This window comes from Chrysemys picta, chromosome 11, assembly GCF_011386835.1.
Source record: "Chrysemys picta bellii isolate R12L10 chromosome 11, ASM1138683v2, whole genome shotgun sequence".
NCBI lineage: Eukaryota > Metazoa > Chordata > Testudines > Emydidae > Chrysemys > Chrysemys picta.
In genome coordinates, this window is record NC_088801.1 from 77,899,054 (window position 1) to 77,922,780 (window position 23,727).

The 23,727-nt window shown below is 43.0% G+C and overlaps 1 protein-coding gene across 14 annotated transcripts in view; it reads left to right on the top strand.

Moving 5' to 3' along the window:
* ADARB1 (adenosine deaminase RNA specific B1) overlaps window positions 1-22,899 on the top strand; it is a 232,161-nt gene extending 209,262 nt beyond the window's left edge. For all 14 annotated transcript variants that reach the window (XM_065562289.1, XM_065562279.1, XM_065562283.1 and 11 more), the window contains 2 exons: window positions 15,631-15,809; window positions 18,633-22,899. In XM_065562289.1, the coding sequence (XP_065418361.1) occupies window positions 15,631-15,809; window positions 18,633-18,809 (356 nt within the window). In that variant the 3' untranslated portion in view covers window positions 18,810-22,899. The remainder of the gene's footprint in view (window positions 1-15,630; window positions 15,810-18,632) is intronic.
* The last annotated feature ends 828 nt before the right edge of the window (window positions 22,900-23,727 follow it).

Below are 23,727 nucleotides of genomic sequence, written 5' to 3' on the forward strand. Positions count from 1 at the left end.
TCCTTCTTACCACACATGACTACAAGACCGAATACTGCAGTGTTCACTTTTTCTGAGCATTGTGTTATTTTTCCTTAGCTTTGTATATAATATTTACATAGTACATATACAACTATATACTTCTTTAGTAAATAATTTTTTTGGCCTAGGACTTCCCACTCCCCACAGTGGTACTAGCATTATGGCAGAAGTCAAATCATCAGCATTTGAGACCTGTCCCTCATTTGATTCTTCAATTAGTATTAATGATGGGCACTCCTGGTGTCTGCTGTGTCTGTGAGAACACATCCCAGAGCAATGTGCTGTCTGTTGCTCTTTTTCCAACCACACTCAGAGAGCAAGGAAAGCCTGCCTGAAGCTGTTCCTCCTAAACAGATTAATGCAAATCTCTTCAGGCACTAACATGGGGATTCTATTCTGGGAAGCAATGAGTCGGAGACAGACTTAGGTGTCATGATGGCTAATCATCTGAACATGAGCTCCCAGTGTGAAGCTGTGGCCAAAAGGACTAATACAATCCCTGAATGTGTAAGTGGGAATCTCAAGTAGGAGTAAGGAGCTAAGTTCCCTCTAAGCTGTGAACCCGTGCAGCATCGTATTAAGCACTGTGCAGGTGCTCAGAGCTGCGGCAGGCAGAGATGCTTCTCCCCCAACCCTGGACCTGCCGCAGCCAAGGAAGAGGCACCCCTCCCCCTTCCCAAACCCAGCCCGGCCTGGACCTGCGGACAGGGAAGAGGTGCCTATCCTACAGCCCCAACCCAGCCCAGACCTTCCATGGACGGGGAAGAAGCACCTATCCTGTGGCCCCAACCCAGCCCGGCTAGACCTGCTGCAGCGGGGAGAGGCGTCTCTCCCTCCAAGCCCAGGCGCTGCTGCGCAGAGAGCGAGCTGGGGGGAGTCCTCTCTCCCCACCGTAGCCCCAGGGAAGCCTGCATCCCAAACCCCTCATCCCCACCCCCACTCCAGAGCCCGCAGCCAGAGCCCTCACCCCCCACACTCCAACCCTCAGCCCCAGCCCTGAGCCGCCTCCCACACTCCGAACCCCTCAGTCCCACCCCCGCCACATGAATTTTGTTATGTGCACCAATATGGAGATGATATGTCACACATCACCTCCATATTGGTGCACATAGCAAAATTCATTCCTCACATGCGTGGGAAAAATTAGAGGGAACACTGGTAAGGAAGTCGTTTTACCTCTGTATTTGGCTATTGGAATACTGTGTCCAGTTTTGTTGTTCACAGTTGAAGAAGGATGTTCATAAATTGGAGGGTGTTCAGAGAAGAGCCATGAGAATGATTAAAGGATTAGAGAACATGTTTTATAGTGGTATACTCCAAGGAGCTCAATCTGTTCAGTTTAACAAAGAGAAGGTGCGATGGTTTATACCAGGCCCTGAGGCCCCCTGCTGGTGGCCTCTTGATCCTATCACACTCCGTCTAAGAAAGGAGCAGTAGAAAAGTCCTCCAGCCCGCCTAGAATGACTGCTGGAAAAGCAGCCAATCAGAGAGGCTGCAGGGAGCAGCCAATCAGGGACCACCAAGCCCATATCAAGGGAGCTGCAGTGCAGAACAGACGGCAGTTGCTGCCTGAAGGTGGAGAAGCATGGATGGTGTTCGTGGCTGGCTGAAGGAGCTACAGCACTACAGATAGAGCAGTTGCTGGCAGGGACATAGGGAGCAAAGAAGGAGCCCCTTGCTGGCCTCTGGGACTTGGTAGTTGTAAGCCCTACGGTAAGGGTGAAGAAGGGGAAGTGGCCCAGAAAAACTGTGATACAACCCTGAAAGGGGAATTGAATTTAGTGGCCCAGCGGGAGAGCTGGGGCCAGAAAAGCCCAGAGAGGTGAAGAGTCTCCAGGGAGGAAGCCCTGGGAACAGGGCTCCATAGCAGGGCCAAGGGAATATTGGACTGATTGTGAGGCAAGGCCAAGGAGGGCTACAGAGACATTCCAACTGAGGGGTCCTGAGATAGTCCCCTGTTGGACTGTTTACCCAGAAGGGGTTTGGTTTGTATTTTGCACAGACTGTGTGACACAGCCAGAGGCCTACCATAATTAGAGAGAGAGTGCGGGCACACGCACTCCGCCAGGGGGCGCTTCTCCATTACAGAAGTTTAAAGGGTGACATGATCACAATTTATAAATGCCTGCATTGGAAACAAAAATTTGATAATGGGCTTTTCATCAGACAACGGTATAACAAGATCCAATGGCTGGAAGATGAGGGTAGGCAAATTCCGACTGGAAGTTGTGCTCATTTTGTAGCAGTGAAGGTAATTTACCATTGGAACAAATTACTGAGAGTTGTGAAGGATTCTCCATCTCTGGCTATTTTAAAATCAAGATTGGATATTTTCCCAACACATCTGCTCTAGTTCAAACAGGAACTAATTCCAGAAAGTCCTATGGCCTGTGTTATACAGGAGGTCAGACTAGAACCCTTGGAATCTATGGGAGGTTCTACAACCAGGACTCAGCCATTGGTTCAGTCTCTCACTGTAACTGCCCTGGGGAGTTGTGATTTCATTGCACGCTACCAGGCCACAACAACTTAGAAGCCCTGTTCATCTGCCACTACATCCACATCGACATCTTCCAGGGGCAGAAGGAAGAACTGCTCTGAAGATGAGCCATCCCAGGCATCTGATAAGCTGAGATAAAAGGGTCATCAGATACATGACAAGTGCCCAAAGCCTGAAAAGGCCCCTTCTGGTACCCCAGTACCAATTTCCAAGTCAGCACATACAGTACTGTGTAAATCTCTGCACAGCACTGACCCTGGTACTGATCCTTCAGCCCCAACCCCAACACCGAGTACCTTGTTACCCAGAAGCCCAGCATGAGTGACTCTGTGATGGTAGCCTTCTTTCCTTCCAACTGAGTGCAAACTGTTTCTATGGTGCCTGTGACATTATCTGATTAAAATATGAGCATGTAGATCATTGTTGCTACCACTGTTATATAATCACAACAAATCTTATGCAAAGTATGTCAAATAAGGTGTCTATGGAAAGTTATGATTTGCTGAATATGTATGCATGTATCATTTTTTGTATTTGAAGTTATGAGTAGTGGCTTTTTACCTGTATTTCAAATGTTTGCTTCTGGTAACACTTACAAGGTAAAAAGAACAGGAGTACTTGTGGCACCTTAGAGACTAACACATTTATTTGAGCATTAGCTTTCGTGGGCTACAACCCACTTCTACCTTACAAGGTATTTAGCCAGCACATTGTGAAGGAAGTAGTCAAGTTGAATGGCCCATCAAAGAACACTTAACTCACAGTGGACCATGGAAGATGCCTATCTACACTTAATGGACTTTCCTGTGGACGTTCTAACTAGAGTATGGGTAATGGCTTCTGCTATGACTAAGTGAAACATGCATGGACATGTGACTTGCCCATGTGGCTCCAAACTCCATCTGGTTACCTGTAATTTTCCAAAAACTAGCACAATGGGTTTCGCTTCACTTGGCAGAAGCTATAAAAGGCTCTGGAAACATCTCCATTTGGCCTCCTTCCTGTTCAAACCTCTGGACTATGATGAAGTTGTACTAATGGGAACATTCTAACAAGGGACTGAGGACCTTCCAGTGATTTGGAAGCAACCAGAGACTTAACAAGACAGCAGTTTATTCCATCACTGCTACAAGCCTGATCCAAGAACTTTGCAATTGTTGTATGTATTTGATTTCTTTAACCAATTTTAACTCTCACCTTTCTTTGTTTTTATAAATAAACCTTTAGATATTAGATACTAAAGGATCCGCAACAGCATGATTATTGGGTAAGATCTGAGTTATATATTGACCTGGGTATGTGGCTGGTCCTTTGGGATCAGAAGAACCCTTTTTTTTTTTTTTTTTTTTTTTTGGATGAAATTGGTTTTAAATAACCACACATCATTAAGTCTAGTGTCTGGGTATTGAATCCAGGACTGGAATACCTAAGGAGGCTGCATTTCTGACTTCTTGTTAGCCAGTGTGGTGAGACAGAAGTTTACTTTGGTTGCTGGTTTGGGACATCTCATGGAAGAATAACTACCAGTTTTGGGGTGTGCCTGCGCTTTTTTCCCCCAGCAGCTTGTCCTGAATTTGGTATTCTCAGTGGTGACCCATGGAGGCATGGTGACAGTGCCTATTACCGCGACACCAGATATCTCAGCCCTGAAAGCATAAGTGTTGCTGAGTACTGTCGGTGGGCCCTACACCAGAGTCCCCTCTCCCTGAGAGATGGAGAGTGATGGTATCCAAACCACTAGCTTTGGAGTCACTGATATGCCAGGTTAAAGAGGTGTATACCTGGTACTGACCTCTCCTATGCTACGACATGGCATGGATAGCTCATTGGGAGTCAGACGGGGATAATAGGGAGCAGTCCATGAGGGTAGTAGTTCATAAGGATCAATCTTCCTGGTACCCAACCCATGTGCCCTCCACCACAATACTGATATCTGTGACCACTGTGACTTTACTGGCTGGCCTGGGGTGTACAGCCTTTCTCCCAGAAGCCTGCAGTAAATCCACTCATGCTGACTCAATATGGGAATTCAAGATATTCCAGGACATGATGAAGTGCATGGCAGAGACCTTGGATAGACCTCAGGAAGGAGTCTAAGAGAAACAACACAAACACTTAGACATTCTACACCAGGGAGACTTGCCATAGCCATTAACAAAAGTCTCCTGGAGTCTGCAAAAATATTTGGCATCCACTTTCATCCATCCCAGCCCTACTGAAAATTGCTGACAGAAGGTACCAAGTCTCTGCTAAGAAATGCAGCCTGTTTGGCTGCAAAGTGTATTCATCAGATCAGGGTGGCTAATACTATACCCCCTCTCAAAATATGGCTATTTAAACTGGGACACGTTGTCTCAGTTTATAGACAAACTCTGAAAGGAATATCCAGAAGAGATAAAGTCTGTCACAGCTGAGAAACAGCTGACTGTCTGCACTTCATTATAAGCTACTCTGGACATGAATGACATTGCACCATGCACTGTGGCCACTACAAAAGCTACGAGGAGGTTGTTATGGCTCCAGTACTCAGGGAGCCCCAGGGAAGTCCAAGTAACAATTAAGAACTTCCCATTTCAGAATAATGAACTTTTTTACAACTGAATGGATGAGACTCTACACTCCTTGAAGGACTCACGTGTGACTCTGTGCTCTTTGGGTCTGTATGTCCCAACCCCAAGGAGGAAGTCGTCACACTAGCAGCTGTCCTTTAGGACAGTGCTCTCCTGTCCAGTATTTAGGGCCTTACCAAATTCACGGCCATGAAAAACGCATCACGGACTGTGAAATCTGTTCTCCCCTCGTGAAATCTGGTCTTTTGTGTGCTTTTACCTTATACTGTACAGATTTCACGGGGGGAGACCAGCGTTTCTCAAATTGGGGGTCCTGACCCAAAAGGGGTCACAAGGTTATTTGAGGGGGTCGTGGTATTGCCACTCTTATTTCTGCGCTGACTTCAGAGCAGGGCGGCTGGAGAATGGCAGCTGTTGGCCAGGTGCCCAGCTCTGAAGTCAGCGCCCTGCTAGCAGCAGCGCAGAAGTAAGCGTGGCATCACTTGACAGAGGATGGATCACTTGATGATTACCTATTCTGTTCATTCCCTCTAGAGCACCTGGCATTGGCCACTGTTGGAAGACAGGATATTGGGCTAGATGGACCTTTGGTCTGACCCAGTATGGCCATTCTTATGTTCTAATACCATACCATGCCACCTTTACTTCTGCACTGCTGCCTTCAGAACTGGGCAGCTAGAGAGTGGCGGCTGCTGACTGAGGGCCCAGCTCTGCAGGCAACAGAAGTAAGGGTGGCAATACCATACCATGCCATGCTTACATCTGTGCTGCTGCTGGCAATGGCTCTGCCTTCAGAGCCGGGGTCCCTGCCTGCAGCCACCACTCTCCAGCTGCCCAGCTCTGAAGGCAGCACCACCACCACCAGCAGCCCAGAAGTAAGGGTAGCAGTACTGCAAACCCCCCCTACAATAACCTTGCAACCCCCCCAACTCCTTTTTGGGTCAGGACCCGTACAATTACAACACCATGAAAATTCAGATTTAAATAGCTGAAGTCGTGGAATTTACAATTTTTAAAATCCTATGACCATGAAATTGACCAAAATGGACTGTGAATTTGGTAGAACCCTACCAATATTACTGTGACAGATATGGCAATTTCCTGTAATATCCTTGAAAAACTTTATAGAATTAAGTTTAAGTATCTTTGGTGACCATTGTATTTTAATGTATTATTGTGGGCATGAATGATCAAAGGACTATACTGAACAATATGTCAGACAAGAATGGTCTTTTGGGACAATATGCATGAAGTGGATTTCCTGGGAAATCTCTAAGAGATGAATGCAAATTTCCCACCTCTAGTTATGCAGAGGTGGGAAGCTTTTGAAGCTACACCCTGAGGGAGGGGACCATTGTCTCCTGATTATCTGTTCTCAGAATCTGAAGATCAAAGGCCCAAGCTATATAAAAGAAAGATGGAACTATTCATGGTTGTGCTTGTTCTGAGCCAAGGCTGTTACAAACTTGTTTGCTCAGAAAAACCCCTTTGTGAGGTTTGAAGGGGCAACTCCTACAAGTGTCCTTGTTGGAGTTGGGGGGAGATCTCTGGTAAGCTTATAAAGATGGGTCTAAGTTCTTTTATTGTTTTTTATATCTTTCCTCTGTAATGTTTTCACCTTAAGAATAAGTGTGTTTGCTTAGCAAGGGCTGTGTGGTAACTTATTACTGCTGCCAATCACTATTCATAAAACATCAGAGAGAGAAAGAAAAGCACAGATGCTGGCCTGTTTAGGCACTCTGATTTGTTGGGAATAACACAGTGTACATAGGGAACTGTGCAGCTGGAAAAATCCCACACAGAAGGGAGAGAGACGTGGGTCTCTGCCCAAAAGAGGTGATGGCTGAGGAATTGGAAGCCTAGAATTGGGTGCGCTTGGTGGACAGTGGAGGAGGAATATGCGTGCAGTTGCTGTCACCCTTAGAGAATCTCAGAGCTACCAAGGAAGAGACAGATTCCATCATAAAATACCCACGGCCTCCTCTTCTGCTGCCCAACAGTCTGGGGCTTCCAACAGGCAGCATTTTTGAGACCAGTGTTGAGCACCTTATAGGGCCACCTGAGAAACTTTTCCATTCAACTCCCTCTTTGGCAACTGTCTCTTATTTTTAGAAGCTTGGGTTGGGAATACCTTGGACTGGTGGATCTTGGAGACCATAAGCAAGGGGAATTCTGTTCGGTTCCAGTCTATTCCCACTACCTCCCTCCTTTTCCAAAGACTCTACTCACAAGAGGCTGTTCAGAAAAGAAGTAGACTCCCTTCTACAACTGGAGGAGGGACGTGCCCTTTGAGTTCAGGGGCAGGGATTTTATTTCCATTACTTTCTCATCCCAGAGACGAAAGGTGATTGGCAGCCCATCCCAGACCTTCGACGTCTCAACACCTTCATCTGCCATTTCAAGTTCAGGATGGTGACTCTAGCCTCCCTAATCCCCTCAAGCAATCCTCAGAACTGGTTCACAGATGTCTGCCTGCAAGATGCATATATCCATGTATCAATCCATCCAGCCCATAGAGAATACCTCAGATTCCTGGTGGGAACATCTCACTACCAATACAAGTTCCTGCCCTTAGGTCTTTGTGCAGGACACTGGGTATTCACCAAGTGCTTGGAAATCCTGGCAGTTCAACCAAAGAAACACAGAATCCAGGTCTATCCTTACCTTGACGACTGGCTGATTCGAGGAAGATCACCCCAACAAGTGACTGACTCCATTTAATTAATTCTAAAGCTCTCTACCTCACAGAACCTCAAAGTCAACAGAGAAAAATCCATACTGACTCTGACTCAGAGCACAGCATTCCTAGGAGCACTGTGAAACTGCAGGACAGCGAGAGCTTACCTGTCACAGGAGAGATTCCAAACAATAGTAGATCTTATCAGCAACTTCAAGCTCACCTAAGAACATCAGTGAAAACATGCATCAGACTTTTAGGACACATGGCCTATGCACCTATGTGGTGCCATTTGCTAGGCTTCATCTATGCTTCATGTGAAGGTGGTTGAAATCAGTGTATCCACTCAGCAGACACTGCATGGACATGATGGTCACAGTCCTGTAAGAAGTCCTCTTCTCATTAAAGTGGTGGAAAGACTCTCATCAGGTGTGCAACAGAGTACCTGTTCTTTGCACTTCTACCTAGCAAGACACTGATGACTCTGCTCAGATACAGAAGCTCATTTAGATAGATTGTCTTAAATTCAGAGCCTGTGGTTGTCTCAAGAAGCCTCCATATAAATGTCCTGTTGCTCAGAGCTATCTGTCTGGTATGCCAAGCATTGCTGCCTCTCTTCTGGGTTCCACAATACAGGTGCTGACAGACAGCACCACATCTGTGCATCATGTTAACTGACCAGATCATCCCCACTCTGTCAGGAAGCCATGCAGCTCTGGAATTGGTGCATTTAAAGCAGCAGCTTTAAAGTTTTTTGCATGAGGAACTTGCAAACTTTAGTACCTGACCCAGAACTGAAGACTTTTTAATTTGATAGACTCTAACAGACAAGCCCAATTATAGTTTAGGTGTATGTTTTTGAAAGATTCACAGGGTTATAATAAATAATGGAGATATCCCATCTCCTAGAACTGGAAGGGACCTTGAAAGGTCATTGAGTCTAGCCCCCTGCCTGTGACAGAGGATGTGGAAAAAGCTGAAGTACTCAATGCTTTCTTTGCCTCGGTCTTCACAGACAAGGTCAGCTCCCAGATTGCTGCCCTGGGCAGCACAGTATGGAGAGGAGGTGAGCAGCCCTCAGTGGTGAACGAACAGGTTAAGGACTATTTAGAAAAACTGGACATGCACAAGTCCATGGGGCTGGATCTAATGAACCTGAGGATGCTAAGGGAGTTGGCTGATGTGATTGCAGAGCCATTGGCCATTATCTTTGAAAACTTGTCGTGATTGGGTGAGGTCCCGGATGATTGGGAAAAGGCAAATATAGCGTCCATCTTTTAAAAAGGGAAGAAGGAGAATCCGGGGAACTACAAACCAGTCAGCCTCACCTTAGTCCCTTGAAAAATCGTGCAGCAGGTCCTCAAGGAATTCATTTTGAAGCACTTGGAGGAGAGAATGATAATCAGGAACAGTCAACATGGATTCACCAAGGGCAAGTCATGCCTGACCAACCTGATTGCCTTCTACGATAAGATAACTAGCTCTGTGTATATGGGGAAAGTGGTGGACGTGATATATCTTGACTTTAGCAAAGCTTTTGATACAGTCTCCCACGGTATTCTTGTCAGCAAGTTTAAAAAAGTATGGATTGGATGAATGGACTATAAGGTGGATAGAAAGCTGGCTAGATCATCGGGCTCAATGGGTAGTGATCAACAGCTTGATGTCTAGGTGGCAGCCGGTATCAAGCGGAGTGCCTCAGAGGTCGGTTCTGGGGCCAGTTTTGTTCAACATCTTAATTAATGATCTGGATGATGGGATGGATTGCACCCTCAGCAAGTTCATGGATGACACTAAGCTGGGGGGAGAGGTAGATATACTGCAGGGTAGGGATAGGGTCCAAGTGACCTAGACAAATTGGAGGATTGGGCCAAAAGAAATCTGATGAGGTTCAAAAAGGACAAGTGCAGAGTCCTGCACTTAGGACGGAAGAATCCCATGCACCGCTACAGGCTGGGGACCGACTGGCTAAGCATCAGTTCTGCAAAAAAGGACCTGGGGATTACAGTTGACAAGAAACTGGATATGAGTCAACAGTGTGCCCTTGTTGCCAAGAAGGCTAACGGCATATTGGGCTGCATTAGTAGGAACATTGCCAGCAGATCAAGGGATGTGATTATTCCCCTCTATTCGGCACTGGTGAGGCCACATCTGAAGTATTACGTCCAGTTTCGGGCCCCCCACTACAGAAAGGATGTGGACAAATTGGAGAGAGTCCAGTGGAGGGCAACAAAAATCATTAGGGGGCCGGGGCACATGACTTTTGAGGAGAGGCTGAGGGAACTGGTCTTATTTAGTCTGCAGAAGAGAAGAAAGGGGGGATTTGATAGCAGCTTTCAACTACCTGAAGGGGGGTTCCAAAGAGGATTCAGCTGGACTGTTCTCAGTGGTGGCAGATGACAGAACAAGAAGCAATGGTCTCAAGTTGCAGTGGGGGAGGTCTAAGTTACATCATGAGGAATTACATTATTAATATTAGGAAACACTATTTCACTAAGAGGGTGGTGAAGCACTGGAATGGGTTACTAGGGAGGTGGTGGAATCTCCATTTTTAGAGTTTTTTAAGGCCCAGGTTGACAAAGCCCTGGCTGGGATGATTTAGTTGGGGTTTGTCCTGCTTTGAGTAGGTGATTGGACTAGATGACCTCCTGAGGTCTCTTCCAACTCTAATCTTCTATGATTCTAAGATCTTAGCCTTAATCATGAATGACCATGAGAGGTCTGGATCTCAGTTTTAAGCCTCATTTCAAGACAGGTAACTCTATCCCATGAAGCAGTGATTCTGAAAAAGATTAGGGGGGTTGTGGTGGATAATCAGCTGATCATGAGCTCCCAGTGCAACGCTGTGGCCAAAAGGACTAATTCAAAACTTGGATGCATAAACAGGGGATCTCAAGTGGGAGAAGAACTGTTATTTCACCTCTGTATGGCACACGTGTAATTGCTGCTGGAATGCTGTCTCCAGTATTGGTGTCCACAATACAAGAAGATTGTTGATAAATTGGAGAGGGTCCAATTTATCAACAGGAAAACCACAAGAATGATTAAAGGATTAGAAAACGTGCTGTCTTCTTTGAGTAGTGTTCTTGTGGGTGCACCTGTGCCTTTGATTGGGGATTTTTGGTAACATTGCCCATGTGGCCCATACATGTGCCCCACACATCCTTGTGCCCCACACCAAGGCTATATGGGATTGTGTGGGTGAACCACTTTGTTCCTTCTTAAACACTTTGGGCCTGAGACAGAGTTTACCTATGTCTATTCTCTGTAGTATTCAGCAATTAGTTACTTAGCATATAATTAGATACCTTTTTAGTGTTTTTAGTTGTAGGAACATTTGTTTACCCCCCCCCTTTTTTTTTCCTTTCCCTTAAAAAAAAATATTCATAGATATAGTTAGATAGTGGTTAAGATTTTTCCCTTCAGAGGGGTCAGTTTTTGTTTATTTACACGAGAATGCTGGGCTCCCTGGGATTCAAAAAGTGCCTCTCCTGTCATGAGGCTATTCCATTCCTAGTGTCTCTGCTGTAGGGTGACCATATAGGAAGTATAAAAAATCGGGACGGGGGTGAGGGGTAATAGGTGCCTATATAAGAAAAAGCCCCCAAAATCAGGGTTGTCCCTATAAAATCGGGACATCTGGTCACCCTACTCTGCTGATTGGGTGATACTCATATCCCCAGTAAGTGCAAGACCTGCATGTCCTTCAAGGGTAGAGACAGAAAAAATAGAGAGATCAAATTTAAACTCCTCATGATGGAGAAAGCTTTATGATCAGCTTTGGATCCATGGGTGAAGGGCCCCCCCCCCCACATATGTAGACCCCCGAGTACCGCTAGTGCCCTGTCAACATCAAGATCTCAGTCACTGGAGACTACAAGACATATAGGTGGTACTGCACCACCAAGTACATCTACAGTACCACAGACCTCAGTCTCAATATCTGGCTCTAAGAAGAGGTGAGGAATAAATCTTCAAGAAAATATCAATCACCAATGCACAAGCAGACTATGGAGACCTAAGATCCCAAAAGGAGTTGCACACAGGCTCCAAGTGATGCTGGCGCTGCAAATGCAAAGTGGACTCAGTCATCTTAGAGACACTCGGTACCGAGCTTGGGTATCCATACCCAAAGTGGCAGAGACACAGTTGAGAAAAGTTCTGAGTCCATCCCTGAACAACACTCCGTATCTATAACCAGAAAGTCAGTGGTACCAAAGACTGCTCGGCTACCCGTGGTACCAATGGAATTGGAGCTGACTCACTCTCATGCCAACCACCTGCATCACAACTGAAGACATCCTCCACAGGTCCGCACTCAACCCAATATTTGATACCATCAGTACCACAAGAATTTAGGTACCCTAAAGGCCTGATGGTATCATCAGAGCCAGAATCTCCTCTGTTAACAAGTGCTGGGGGTTATCAGCATCAAGATTCTCTCACCCCTCTGGCTCCTAGAGTACCATACCCACCCTCATCTACTTTGCAAGTGGAACAGCTATCTGCCTCCCCCCCCCTTGTAGTATGTGGAAGAGGACACCTCAGACTCTCACATATTGGTTCAGAGATCCCCTGTCTATTCTAAGATTCATCTCTCTCCCTCCAAGCTGACATATTAGAGGAGAATAGACCTCAAATGGCATCAACGTGATTACCTCCACCTATGTCATTTGTCCCCCTGAGTGGCCTTGATGGGATCTTTGGATGTTCTGTCATCAACAATTTGCAACACAATCTTCACACCACCTGAGGGAGCAGAGAAGGGCCCATTCTCCTCAACATCCTCTACCACCACCTGTGCCAGAGGAGGAGACCTTTGGGGAGCAAGAAGCAAGAGCGGATAAAGAGGTGACACTTCTTACTAGTATTTCCTCCTCCTCACCTGATGAAGCTGTGATGCCTCCATCACCTTCCGTGGTGGATGACTTCAAGTAGTTTCAGGAACTGCTGAAGCAAATTGCTGACATTCAACAAATTCCTCTAGAGCATGTTCAGGAGTCCCACCATAAACTGCTATATACTTTACACACCTCCTCATTTATGAAGATTACCACTCTGGTCCATGAAGCTCTTATGGGGCCTGCTAAAACTGTTTGGCAATCCCCAACTACCGCACTGCCTACCTGCAAAAAGCATTATGTCCCTGCCAGAGAATCAGAGTTTCCATTTTTTTACCCAGCTCCGAATTCCCTGGAAGTGGAGTCCATTTATGAACAAGGCAGACAGCATAGCTCAAAGTCCACCCCGTATGCAGGAGTCTTACTCTTCAGCTACACTTCAGTTCAGAATAGCAAGTCACCAGGTGCTCATGGCCAAATATGACTATTTGAACTACCAAAAAAAATAGTATTTTATTGTGACCAATTTAAGGTGATTATACAACAGGGTCAGTTCCTGGCAAAGACATCCCTCCAGGCCTCCTTGGATGCTGCAGATACTGCAGCACAATCTGTATCCACTCCAGTGGTCATAAGAAGAGTGTCTTGGTTGCAGATCTTGGGCTTCCCAAGAGGGGTTCAGAGCACCATTGAAGACCTCCCTTTTGATGGTTGCAAGCTCTGTGCAGACTCAATGGATACATATCTCCACACTTTAAAGGATACACTGTGATCCTTAGGGATTTGTATTCTTGTAAATAAGAGGAGATTTAGTAGGTCTCAGATGGCACAGATAGCACACCAGCCCCGTATTCAACTTGTCATAGACCAGCTGAGCCCCTTTCCAACAGGCCAAGATACTCTAAAAAGAAACTTCATTCATCTGTAGCTACTTCTCAGCCATGTGCATTCTCCAAGCAAAAAAGAATGGAGAGTGGAGACCAGTTGAAGCATCCTTTTGAGCCACTAGCTACATGTTCTTTGTTAGTTTATTCAGTGAGGACAGCCTTCCTGGTGGCAATCACTTCTGCCCAAAGAGCTGGGGAATTAGGGGCTTTAATGCCAGACACCCACACACACATTTATGGTATTCATCAGAGACAAGATTTTGCTATGGGCCCATCCAAGATTTTTACCTTGGGTGTCTTCAGAATGAATTAATCATTCATCTCCTGTTTTTCCCCAAGACTAATCAAGAAGCCATGTTCCATACCCTAGATGTCAGGAGGGCATTAGCTTTTTACTTAGATAGGACCAAACCTTATAGAAGATCTCCAAGACTATTTGTATCCTTTGTGGACCGAAACAAGCATTCTGTTATTTCAAAACAGGAGTTATCAAAGTAGATCTCTGGATGTATCAAGATCTGTTACAACTGAACTCATTTTCAACCCCTTTGAGAGTGATTACACATTCAACAAGAGCACTATCTGCACCTGTAGCCTGACTTAAAGATGTACCAATTGTAGACATCCAGAGAGCGGCAACTTGGTCCTCTGTTCATACTTTTTCTATCCATTATGTCTTGGTCCTTGCTGCAAGATATGACACTGCTGTGAGCAATGCAGTTCTCTCCTCTGTATTGGACTCTGTTCCGAACCTCCTGCATCCTTAGCGGGGTACTGCTTAGGAGACACCTGAAGCAGAGCACCCACAGAGATGCTACTCAGAGAAGGAGGAGAGGATACTCACCTTGTGCAGTAGCTGGAGTGCTCTGAGATGTGTCCCTCTGTGGGGGATCTGCTACCCACCCTCCTCCTCTGCTGCTTCGGTGTCTCCCTTTTGGGACTTGGCAGAGGAGACGGAACTGCGGGCAGTTCGCCCACACAGCCCCATATAACCTCAGTGTGGGGCACAAGGATGTCTAGGATGTATGCGTGAGCTGAAGAGGCATTGCTGTGATCAAAGGCGCATGGCACCGGCACACCTGAGGTGGAGCACTCACAGGGACACACATCTTGAATAACTTCAGTTACTGCACAAGGTGAGTAACCTCTCTTTATAGACTCAAAGAACTCAAGGTATTTAGCTCAACAAAGATAAGGTTAAGGCGTGATTTAATTACAGTCTATAAATACCTACATTGGGAACAAATATTTAATAATGGGCTCTTCGGCCTAGCAGAGAAAGGTCTAACATGATACAATGGCTGGAAGTTAAAGCTAGACAAATTCAAACTGGAAATAAGGCGTACATTTTTAACAGTGAGAGTACTTAACCATTGGAACAATTTCCCCAGGGTTGTGGTGGATTCTCCATCACTGACAATATTTAAATCAAGACGGGATGTTTTATTATGAGCTCTGCTCTAGGAATTACTGTGGGGAAGTTCTCTGGCCTGTGCTATACAGCAGGTCAGACTAGATGATCATAGTGGTCTCCTCTGGCCTTGGAATCTAGGAATCTCTGATGGCTGCAACAGCCCTGTATTCCTAGCCCCAGGAGTGGGAATTGATTAAGGACATTAATTCTACTTAATAATATTCAGACACGTACAGTACAGGGTTACTAGTGAGAGTCTGTGGAACCTGGGCATTCCTCTATTCAGCTACTGAATAGGCCCAAATCTGCTTAGTTTATGAGCTAAACTAAGCTCACCCCAAGGTGTATTGCATACTGTGATGCTCCAGTATTACTGTTTGATGTGATCTTGTTACAGATCTTTCTATAATCTCTTTACCTTCCCTACCATCACCAATACAAGCATGCATGGATTTTCAGATTTCTGATAAAGCAGACATGCGCAACTGAGCGTGATAGCAGGAGATGACATTTTAGCTGCACATTCCCCATAAATAGTAATGGAATGGGCGTGGCTAAATCCTGAAGTAGCTGTTGAAAATCATGGAGGTATTTTAGAACCACCACTGTAAGAATGCCCAACAGTATGATCTGTATAGCACTATCCAATCACTCCTTCATCTATAAACAACTGAGCAGGAATTTTCACATTTTCATTTTTGTGTCCCTCTTCCCTTTCAGGTATTAGCAATGCAGAAGCCCGCCAACCAGGAAAAGCACCTAATTTCAGTGTAAACTGGACAGTAGGAGACACTGGTCTTGAAGTTATTAATGCCACAACTGGCAAGGATGAGATGGGCCGTGCATCCAGGCTTTGTAAGCACGCTTTGTACAGTCGCTGGATGCGTATTCATGCAAAGGTATATGTCCAAAGATTGGAGTATTTTTTTACTGTTGGGTTTCAATTTTGCTTAATCTCATAACCACCTTTCTGATAAAAGCTTGTGATGTGCTGCCTTATTATGTGCTGGTTAGTAATTGGGTAAAAATGGGGAAGAGAGATATCTTCCACATTTTCTTTACTATGATAATTTCTAGTGTAAATGTATGTGAAGATCTAATTACCTGCCTCTAGAACAAGTAAAGTACAAATGTTGACTCCTTTGAGCTTTGCTTATAATTTTAATGTACTGGACAAGATAGACTCTTTTAGGAGCTCTTCTGGAGCCCAGCACACAGAATACGAAGGTTCCTGTTTGAGAACATGTGGGTAAAAGCCTAGCCCCATTGAAGTCAAAGGTAGTGGCTTAAGGGGGCCAGGTTTTTTTCCCTTGGTCTTCCCCAGAAGGTGCAGGTAAAGGTCAAATAATTGCTTTTTAAAAGTTTGGATTTCTTTTCCTCATGATAGTTGATACTTTATAAAAATGGAAAGGTACAAGCAGTAGACCATGGTCCTTAGGGTTCTCCCAGTCCTCTCTTCAAAGCATCTGTATTGATAGAAGCAAATAGCACCTTGAGCCAGTCATTTCAGCAGAATCAGTATTCCTACAACAGTCCTTTGGAGTCTATCCTTTCTTATTGTAGTGTGGCAAGGCACTGAAATACTGCAATGTAGACAGCTGGGTGCTGAGATTGTAGCATAAGCTTGTCATTCACTTTCACCCCATGCCGTTTTCTTAGTCCTTTGTCACTGTTCAGAGATCCTTCTCACAAGAATATGTGGAAGGAAGACATTTCTGTCTTTTTAAGGGCAGTAGAGCAGGCAGGATTATGGGGAAAATAAAGCCTTATTCAGAAAAATAATAACCCCTTAGGTTTAAATGTTTTTCTTCCTCCCCTGCCCAACTTTGTTAACGTGTCACTCTGAAATATTTTCATGAACAGATATGAATGGGTGGGGTCACAAGTGATGGCTTGACAAAGTGGTGCTGCCTAGTGGGTGGAATCCATTATGACTTGGTGTTGGTGAGAGAGGATTGGGAGGAGTTGTGAAACATTATGAGGTACTAGTTCACTAGAATCTAGAAACTTCTGGAGAGTAGGCAGCGTTCCTAATAACATGCATTGGGCCAGCTCAGCTTAGTTTTCAGTCTTTATGGGGCTGAATTAGCTAGGTGGCTGTTTCTCAGTCCTACTGTAGTAAATGTGAAAGCTCTAAATGTCAATACTGCAAAGGGCTGATTACTCTTTAGAGGTCAGCAGACATAAGTACATTAATTTAACTGGCTGATGCGGAGGGAAGTGGTAGGAAACAAGCAATTGAATAAACTAAAGTAATGAAAACAGATAATTCTTCCAAAGTGAAAGGTAACCATTGCCGAATGTGTAAAATAGCAAGATAGAAAGGATTTGTGCTTATCTCAAAGAATGCAAAAAATATTTTTCTCTGGATTCTTCAAGATTAAATGTGCCATTGAAGGAAACTATGTTGAAATAGAAAAGCAAAACATTGATGAATTTACCGATTGTGCAAGTGAGAAATTTGATGCTATCATCACCATCTAAACATATTCTCACTGATCATTTAAATCTACGTTCCAGTCTTTCCAGCAGCTTTTTAACATAAGCCTTGTTCAACAGTAATCTCTGTCCTTCTTTGACATCCCAAAGTAGACCAGTCAGTGATTATGCTATACAGCAACTGAAAAAAATGCAGATTTGGACTTGATAAGAAAGTTGCAACCTTCTTTTATGCTAACAACTTCACCTTCAGTGTAACAGAAAATGAACAATTTAAGAAACAGTTAAAGCACTTCACCCTGGATGTTCTCTTCCAGACAGATCCACTTCTGCATGCTGCAAGTGAAAACACAGGAAAAATTAAAGGGAAAACAAAAAGAATTACATTGACTTTAATGAAAGATGGGATAGTTGGCTGAACATGAGAAACAAACTGATAGCTTCAAGGCTCAGTTCAGGAGAAAATGCTTTCCTATCCACGCTTAATGGTATTGATTCTACATCTAGGGAAAAACGCAGAATGATGTGTCCAAATTGCTGAAGATATCATCCTGTAGCACAGAAAAGAGTTGCCATTGCCTCACAGAACAAAAATAAAATGAAAAAGATGAGAGACTTTCTGGGGTCCAGTTATCCCCAATATCTGACGCACGAGTTTTCAAAGCACCATTTGCATTGGTGTTTCTACATTCTGCAGGAGCAGAACCACGGGCTTTGGGGAGCTTCTGTTCAGTATTTCGCTTATTAATCTATCCTGTAGAGCCGCTTCAGCTGGTCCTGCTGTCATGCACCCCCCTTTCATGGGGCAGGGAGGGTGACAGGAGGTTACACATAGGCCTTCCACCCATGCTGCACAGGGGGTGTGTATCTCCTGCTTAAGGCCCTGGAATACTGCTTCCCTCCCCCAGCCCTGCTGTCAGGGGAGCCTTTGCAACCACAAAGGTGGGTGGGAACTGTCTCATGAAGAGTAGAAGGGTGGGTTTCAAAGAGAATTCCAGCCAGTTGCTATCAAGCAATATGATGATGGTTTCAATTTGACCTTCAAGGTGCTTATGGAAATGAGTAGATCCTCAGGGATCCCACTGGACCAATAGTTTTGCTATGAGCTGTGAAGTGATACGTAGTTGGATACAAATCAACAGTAATGTTCTATCCAAAAAGGGTAGAATACAGTGTTTGTCGTTCTTGCAAATTGCTGCACTCATTCTCTCGTTTTCCTTGATTCTGGTTCCTGGAATGGCTTTGTGTAATAGTTTGTTTTCTTTCTTTTTCTATTTGTGCAGCTTTCCTCTAGCCTGCGCTCAAAGATCCTCAAACCGAACCTGTACCATGACACTAAGCAGGTGGCCACTAAGTATCAAACTGCCAAAGAGTGTTTGTTTAAAGCGTTCCTGAAGGCAGGGCTTGGAGCCTGGGTGGAGAAACCAATAGAGCAGGATCAGTTTTCTCTCACTGTCTAATCCATGGACTGCACATCACTTTGGAACAATTCTGGAAATCCTGGCGTCCGGCATCATTTTCTGGCATCAGCTGTCAAAGCATCTTTTTGACACTTTGAAACTAACTAGCAAATCGATGTTATGTTTTGCTCAAATATTGGAAGTCAATGATAAGTTGCTACAATAATTCTATATTTTGTTATAAAAATAATTTTGATTTACTTCTCTAGAAAATCCTCTTACTGTAGAAAAAAATTCAGTAAGGCTGTCTTTAACAGGACCAGATGACTCATATTTTTCTGGGTTAGAAATAATTCCCTTTTTTAATGCAATATAAGCAAGTGCATGAAAACATGTAGATTGCATTAGGTTTTACACTGCATTTTTTTAGCCTGTAGCTTAATTTAATCAAAAGAAGCTACAAAGTTAATTTCTGCTCTTCTGTTAGCGTGGTTTGTTTTTGTTTTGTTTGTTTGTTTGTTTTTTGTTTAATTGCAGAGCATATAGGTGACAAAGTCAGAATGGATTTTGGACAGCTAGCTTTTCCCTTCTTCCTTGCTCTTTAAAACCAGCTGCTGAAAACTTCATGTCTTTGATGTACGTATTTATTAGTCTGTGACCTGGTTTTTAACATACCGCTTTTTATTCTGTTTTTTAAAATACATTTACATGCATTGTGAAGTCATCATTTTTTACCACTGGAAACTGGAAACAAAAAATAAGTATTTGTAAGTTAAGAAATTTAGTCTATAGTGTACAAAACCTGTTTAGAAGTAGGCAATTTGTATATCCCAGGAACTCATGCAAACACCACCATAACATTAACAGTAATGTGGCAACTTCAAAAAAACAGTTGTTCATTTTGGGGAAATAATTCTGATTTGCCAAAAATAACCCATTCATAGAATGTTAATTACAGTTTTTCTCAAAGAAATGAGAGGCCTAGTAAGGATGAAAGAATTGTTAAACTTCTTTTTTGTGGTCTTCAAAGACTTAACAACTGGACTGTTGTGTCCCCTGAAGATTGTATTGCCTGTAGCTTCACATACATGATGATCTATAAAAGTCGTAGTTCTAAGTTTTGTTTGCTCTAGTATATATTTAGAATGGTATTTTATTTATAAAAGCTCTTTTATGTTAAAATTTTCACATATGCTAGATGTAAAAATGAAAAATAGCAGGGAAAATACTGCCAGGTCTGTTAAGTCAGTGGGTGCATAGACAGCACATTTAGAACAATTTGTAAGCGAAATGAAAGTCTGACGATGGATTGGAGAAATCCACTTTTTCTCAGCATAGCAGGTATAATTCTCTAGTTCCATCCAATATGTCTAAGTACATGATGTGACCTGTGTATCAAATATATTGCGTGGACAAATTCTGAAAAACACCTCAAAGTATTTTTAAGTCCTATTTTTTTAAAAAATTAATTTATAATAGCAGTAACTACCTCAGCACCGGGCATTTCCTGGAGAGTAGTGGCTCCATGGATGTTGTGGAAAGTGATACAAAAACTCTTTCCATCCAGTAATCAATACGCTGGAAATGCCCTGTCCTGCAATCATTATTGCTCAATTATGAATCAAAGTGAAAAAAATTATCAAGACTAAAAGTTGCCTGAATATTGTACTAAACCTCCTAATTAGAGTCTGAGTAGCAATACATGAATGTGTAAAATAAACTCTGGTAGGGGAAAAACATTCAGAATGTGTGAAGGCAAGTAATGTACATGCTCTTTCAAAATACAAGATTTACATTGTGTCTGTCTTTGCAAATGTCTTTGGCCCTCAACCTGCAAACACTTTTGCAATTGCTTAAAGTTAAGCACAAGTAGACCCATGGAACTGCTCATGTGCTCAAAATTAAACGTGTGCATAAATTTGCAGGATTGAAGCCAAAATGTGGAGAACTGTAAATTAGAGCAATTTGTGAATTTTCTAGCTGGTCTCACCATGTGGATTTTCTTGGAATTAGTCTAACTATTAAATGAAATCTCTGTTTTTAAGGGACTCTGTTTATTGATGATTTACTTTGCCATCTTAATCTATTTTTACCAATCTTTTTAAATTTCTCATTCAGAAGTTGAGCTCTCTTCAGATTTTATTTTGAAGTTCAGGCAGTTATTAGATGAGATTATTTTTTTATTGATGAAGTCCTGAATGTGAGTAATATATTTAAGTATTATTGTAGGCATAAATTTTAAGACATTCAAATTTACTATGAATATATGGAAACTATAAGTGAGAGTTCCAGGTAGAATTCTTTTTGATAAAAGAGCATTATTTGATTGATATGAGGAATGAGTTCTCATTCATTATAGTTCTAGGGTTTTCAAAATGTTTTCCAGGATCATGTGCAACCCATATCAGTCATGGAGGAGCCAATGGCTTTCCGCACACCTGCTTATTCATTTTTGTTCAGTAATATGTGAAAATCAGAAGTTGTAGGGAAAAAAAGTGTTCCTGTAAAAGATTTCTTTGAGATTGTTATATTCAGCTAAATTCTGCCATGTCCCTTTTTTGTCATTCTGTGCCCCTTTATATTCTTGGCCTTTGTATTCTTTGTAATACTCCTATATTCTTTACAGATCACCATCATCAAGCATGGATGGCTTTTTATGCATTTAATTTTAAATGATTGCAGAGGATAAAGGCAACATGGCTGCCAACAGCTGTTGAAATTTGGGGTTGACCTTTCTCTATCAAGCATTTAGCTTGCCATTTATTTTGAGAGGTTGGATGGTCTTTTTGAATATCTTCATTGTGCGATTTAGTATGTAATGGTGGTGGTGGCTAATCTTAGCAAGGATTTGTTATGCTATCCTGGGAATTCTTGGGGTTTTTTAAGTTGATATAAGTGTATATCTCAGGTTCGTCACAAAATTTAAATGAGTAACAACTTTAAAGTTAATAAATACTTGAAGAAATATAATTTAAGATGTTTTTCCAAATTACATTCTAGCTACAATAAAAGATAATAGGTTAGTAACATAGAACACTGTAAATGTAGGGATTTTTTAAAAAAATATATTCTGTAGGGGAGTAAAAAGGAACTAGGACCTGGAAGTGAAACTTGAAGCATTTGGTTATGTCCATGCTCAGGATTTAATACCCAGAGAACATGTCCTGTCACTTGCTGATGATGAATCATACTAATCAGAGTTCTTTAAGTTAAAAACTGTCTTCACATTAATATGCTAGCTCGTTCCCATCCCCCCACAAAGCTCCCAACCCTTTAGTGTAGTTAGTGATAAAAATTATGATAGTTAAATAGTGTGCAACTTAGACATGTACAACAATGGGCTCCCTGCACAGGTGACAGTTTTAGTATCTTCCTCATTCTAGATAGTACAAACACACTATTATAGGGTAGAAACGAATTAATGGGGGGGAACCCTCAGAGTAGCCGCAGATCTTTATATGGTGCCATCATTGAAACCTAAAACAACTCACGACTGAAATTTCAGGCACCTCAGAGCTGCATCACTGGTGTTTTGTTTTACCAGTATGCATCTCTGATTTTAAATATTTTATCCACCTAAAAATAAATACAATCTTTCAACTGGATACCTTGTATGTACAAATTATAATACTTCCTGCTGGTGAGGGGGTAAAATTATTAGTTGTAGGCTGCTGATCCCAGCTAACACAGTGTTGTGCACTCAATTTGCATGTCTGTAATGAAAGAGTCAAGGTGACATCATGAAAACTGTTTTCTTTCCCATCTCTCCCAAAGACAAATTATTTTTCAGAGGGAGAAAGACTTGAGTCTTGGGACATTTTGAGTTGAGGTTGCCACATAACTGAAGTGGAACTTTCTTTCTTATTTTTTTTAAATAACACGCTAAAGGTTCTCCATACATTGAAAATTATCTTTTTGCCTTTTGCCAAAGCAAGCTTTTTCACTCCGAGGGGACAATTTCAAGTCTTTGCATTTTTATCATAATAGAGTGTCTGTTATGAAAATCATCCTGAAGTTTTTTGAATGGGAAGGTGAGCTGTGATTCAGATATGTGATGGGAAACAAAATGTTTATAGTTATTTAAAACATAAAAGTGAGCCCACAGAAATAAAATGTATACAAAATGTATAAAATATATTATCCTGTCTCCGAATTGCTGTGTGGTTTTTGGTTTTGGTTTTTTAAAGACAGGCAGCCTTATAAAATAACATATCAGCTGAACTGAAAGTTTTTTGGTGCCATTTACGGTAATACTTGGGTACAGTCCCAATCAGATATAGACTGGACATGATGAAAACTGCTGCATAAGAGTGTGGTATGGATTTTATTTATTTATTTATATGCATATTAAGAATATCATAGAAGATTAGGGTTGTAAGAGACTTCAGGAGGTCATTTAGTCCAACCCCCTGCTCAAAGCAGGACCAACCCCAACTAAATCATCCCAGCCAGGGCTTTGTCAATTTGGGCCTTAAAAACCTCTAAGGAAGGAGATTCCACCACCTCCCCAGATAACCCATTCCAGTGCTTCACCACCCTCCTAGTGAAATAGTGTTTCCTAATATCCAACCTAGATCTCCCCCACTGCAACTTGAGACCATTGCTCCTTGTTCTGTCATCTGCCACCACTGAGAACAGCCAAGCTCCACCCTCTTTGGACCCCCCATTCAGGTAGTTGAAGGCTGCTATCAAATCCCCCCTCACTCTTCTCTTCTGCAGACTAAATATCCCTAGTTCCCTCAGCTTCTCCTCATAAGTCATGTGCCCCAGCCCCCTAATCATTTTTGTTGGCCTCTGCTGGACTCTCTCCAGTTTGTCCACATCCTTTCTGTAGTGGGGGGCCCGAAACTGGACGCAATACTCCTCACCAGTGCTGAATAGAGGGGATTAATCACTTCCCTCCATCTGCTGGCAACTATATAGATATATACACACACTAATGCAGCCCAATATGACATTAGCCTTCTTGGCAACAAGG